We start from the raw sequence: 3,945 nt of genomic DNA, 5'->3' as shown, positions 1-3,945 counted from the left end.
GCAAGCTAAATCCAACAGTCGCCTCAGTGGCATATCTCAAGGAAGCCATTTCAAAAATCAACTCAATATCAACCGATTTAACTCATTTATAAAGTTTTAAAGAATTGGTTCAGCAATAAATCATTTATCAAAACCAGAGCAATTAAAGCAACCCAGGCTGGATTTCAAGAGCATTCTATCTTTCACATCATCAAAATAATTGACTCAATTCAAACGAATCCTCAACGGATTAAACTATATTTAAAGAATCAACTTCAAATATTACATTTCACAAGCCACACAACAATTCAGCCAAGCCAACATCCATAATCATTCGAGTCAATCAAATAATACATAAGGCAGATACAATCGCCAAATACACAATATCTCACATCAGTATCCATATGTAATAATTCCAATACATAAAACATAGTTTTTGAAAAGCGCCCCTACCTCAAAATGAAAATTCCATAACTCGAAGGCATCACAGCGTCCTTTCCGCCTCGACTCGAAATCAACAATCAAAATCCCGACTACCAAAACCTCAGCTCCAAACCGTTTCCTCAGCAACCACAACGACTCTAATCGCAATATATAATAACCGAGATTAACTCTCATAACAACAAATGCTACAACTCCTCAATGTATAATAGAGCAGTAAATAGAGGGCTTTCAGATCGAAACGCTTACCGAACCAAAGGAATGGCTGAACCGAAACAACGGCGGTCTCCGAACCGGTTCGGCGGCAGCCCGGCAGTTAGCCCCAAGCAGCAGCGGCGATCTGAACCACACGCAGCGACAATGAAGTTCCAGGAAACTCAACAGAAGGGAAACTCAACTTAAAAGCCTTACCGGCAGTGGAGCTCGGTGGCGGCAGCGGCGTTCCCGGCGGTTGAGGCTCGACCAGAAGCTCCGGCGGTCAGAACAGCGGCACGGCTTCTCCCTCCTTCGGCAACAACAACAGTGGTGATTTCCGGCAACCGCCGATCTCCGGCATCAGCAACAGGAGCTCCAGCTAGGCACCGAGGAGCAGCAAATCGGTAATGCCGTCGGCCAAGGTGCGACGATGGAGACGCCCTCAACCGCGGTGAAACGCGGCGGCTATGGAAGCTCCGTGGCGGCTGGCTCTGTGACGAGGATGATGGCGCGTCAGCGGTGATGCGACAAGCTGGTCGACGACGAGGAGAACGGCGAAGGCCCACGCTCGGCGACGATGACAGGCGGTGATGGCTTCCCCGCGGTGGCTCCCTTTCGCGCATCTTCTCTCTCTGCGCGCGAGTTCGGCGGTGGCGAGGCAGTGAGGCGCGACGGTCTTCTCCCTCGGTCAGGCGACGGCGCGATGGCGACGGTGAAGCCCGCATGCTGGCGCGGGTCTTTCTCTCCTTTTCCTTCCTCGGCCCTCACAGCTCTCTCCCCTCCTTGTCAGCAGCGGCGGCGACGGTGGTAGTGGCGTCCACCGCGCCGCCTTTCCTCCTCTCTCAATCTGCTTCCGCAAACCCCTCCCCTGTTTCCCCCTTTCACGTTGCAGCCGCTGCTGCTGTAGTATTAGGGAGTGTTTGTGTGTGCTGGGTTGTGGGGGGAAGAAATGGGTTACCGGGTTAGGGTTTTAGGGTTAGGGTTTCTCTTTCAAAATTAGGGTTAGGGGCATTTTGGTAATTTTAAATAAAAATAGGGATATTATAGTAATTAGAAATAAATTCTAATCCATTAATAATAATGTATAAAAATACTATTTGCTCATCAATTTCATAAATTATTTTCAATAAAATGTCCCAACCAAATAATTAGAAATAATATACTCAATTTCTTCATTTTCCAAAATAGTAGTATTAATATTTAAAATATTACTTATTTAATCCAAATCATATAGAAATCCTTATTATTTCGCAACTACCAACTTTATAATTTGAATATAGAAAATAATCCAATAGTTGTAAAATTGGATAATAAATCATAACTTGTCTCAAATTCAATAAATCACAACTTGCCTTAATTATCTTTAATAAAATGATTTCCGAAATTAAGGCTATAAATAACTATATGATTTGAGACTTGATCATAATAAGACTTTTCAAAGATTCTGGGTCTTACAGGATGTACAAAAACAAGAAGATGTACCGAAAGGGAAAATCGAGTTGTAACCTTATGAAGGAATGAAGTCACTTTCCCAAAATAATTACGATAAGTTTTAATAAGGTATTGTGTGAAAACAATCCAATTTAAAATAAATTAATTGAAGTTTGTCAATTAGAGATTAACTAGAATAGAAGCAAAAATTTCTTATCAAGAATCTTAGAGTACATAATCAAGTAAAGACATATATAAAAATTTGAGTAAATATTGGAGGAGAATCAAATTATGTTCAAAGAAAGAAATCTAATGTAAAGTGTTCTTATATAGTTAATAAGAGTATAGATAAAATAAAAAGATCAAAACTCTTCTCAACGAAGATTCCGAAACAAAAACATTGAAAGAATATTACTAGAATTGTTATCTCATACCAAGACAAATTCGAAATTTTTACCAAGGGAAGTACTTTATTTATTTAGAGAAAAACAGGATCAAAAATTGTAACCTGGGCAAAATACGCATAAGTTGTAGAAGGCAAAGTAGAAGAACCAAATCACACAATTAGCTTGCTACGAATCGTAACTCTCACGGTTTCAAATCACTACCGTATTAAGAATTATGTGTTATGCTAGAACAGATTTAGGATCAAATAAAAAGATACAAAATTTATGAAGAAATGCATAAATAATGATAATGATAAATAATCAAATCAGGTTCCAAAAAGAATTGAAACAAGGAGTGTAAAAGATGGTAAATCGAAGGATAAGCAGCACACGCATCATGTGACATGATTAAAGTACCTACCTTCGGTGTAAACTAATCAAGGAATAACATCTGACGTTTTTCAAAGAATTAAGGACCATTGTCTTGCGAAACAAGTTCAAAACCAACTCGAAAGAAGAACTCGTGATTCGTGAAGAAAAATATGAGCAACATCAAAGGTAAAAGTTCCAAATGATTTTAAGTGAATAATCAGGATTATAATCAAGCAGAAATATATATATAGGAATGAATAAGTATCGCTAGGAACAGAGTCGAATCATATCTTAAAAGGAAAAATCTAAAACAAGGAATTCCAACATAACCAATAAAAGAGAGAACGGTGTACTAAGCTACACGACATGAACAAGATTACACATCAAAATGGAACTAACTTCAAAAATTAATTTCTAACGCTCCCAGAACCCGTGAACCACATCGCTTATTAATTCAACTTTGTCAATGATAACCCATTAACTTTACCGTATACGTAAACCATTAATATTAAGCTAGCCAGACTTAATATCAACAGATATGCAATGGAAAGTTAACAGTGTTAATCAAAAGACAGTCATGTGCATAAAGCTCTAATTCTCGTTATTCGGACAAGACCTATAACATGACAGACACTCAGAGTATGCAATTAAAGCATAATCGGTCCATTCCTCAGGCTCTACAGGAAAGACCGCTCTGATACCATAATGTAACACCCTCACTATCAGAAATCACGCTTCCGGCTGCGCTACTCTGATAGCAAGAAGTATTACGACTACTTTACATACTAAATACTAGAATAGGAGCCTGTAACTCGATACTGTATCGCTAATTTCTTTAAATCTTTCAGAAATCCGAAATCTTTCCTTTCTTATAAGAAAATCTCAATCAGAAGTCAACCACGCAATCAAACAACACAATCATTAATTCAGCATCCAAGTTCATTCTCAAATGTAGCACGCCAGGACAAACACAGGCAAGACAGACAAGGAAAACACAAGCAGGTAGCAGTTACAGCAAATAGTTCAAGTAGCAGTTAAGAACAGTTTAGCAACTAGGCAAACCAAAACAAGTTCAAACACAAGCAAAGCATACAAATGCATATGATGCATGCCTGTCCTATGGCTGATGAGGCTCATCTGT

The 3,945-nt window shown here is 39.2% G+C and overlaps 1 protein-coding gene across 1 annotated transcript in view; it reads right to left on the bottom strand.

Annotated features, from left to right (window-relative positions):
* The window catches only part of LOC107606583 (serine/arginine repetitive matrix protein 2-like), a 3,838-nt gene extending 2,498 nt beyond the window's left edge, over window positions 1-1,340 (bottom strand). Inside the window, exons 1-2 of the mRNA XM_021107707.1 lie at window positions 832-1,340; window positions 692-760 (exon numbers count right to left, since the gene is read on the bottom strand). Coding sequence (XP_020963366.1) covers window positions 692-760; window positions 832-1,340 — 578 coding nt within the window. The remainder of the gene's footprint in view (window positions 1-691; window positions 761-831) is intronic.

This window comes from Arachis ipaensis, chromosome B07, assembly GCF_000816755.2.
Source record: "Arachis ipaensis cultivar K30076 chromosome B07, Araip1.1, whole genome shotgun sequence".
NCBI classification, from domain to species: Eukaryota; Viridiplantae; Streptophyta; class Magnoliopsida; order Fabales; family Fabaceae; genus Arachis; species Arachis ipaensis.
Note: the sequence above shows the minus strand (reverse complement) of the source record. Positions and strands in the feature narration are given on the sequence as shown.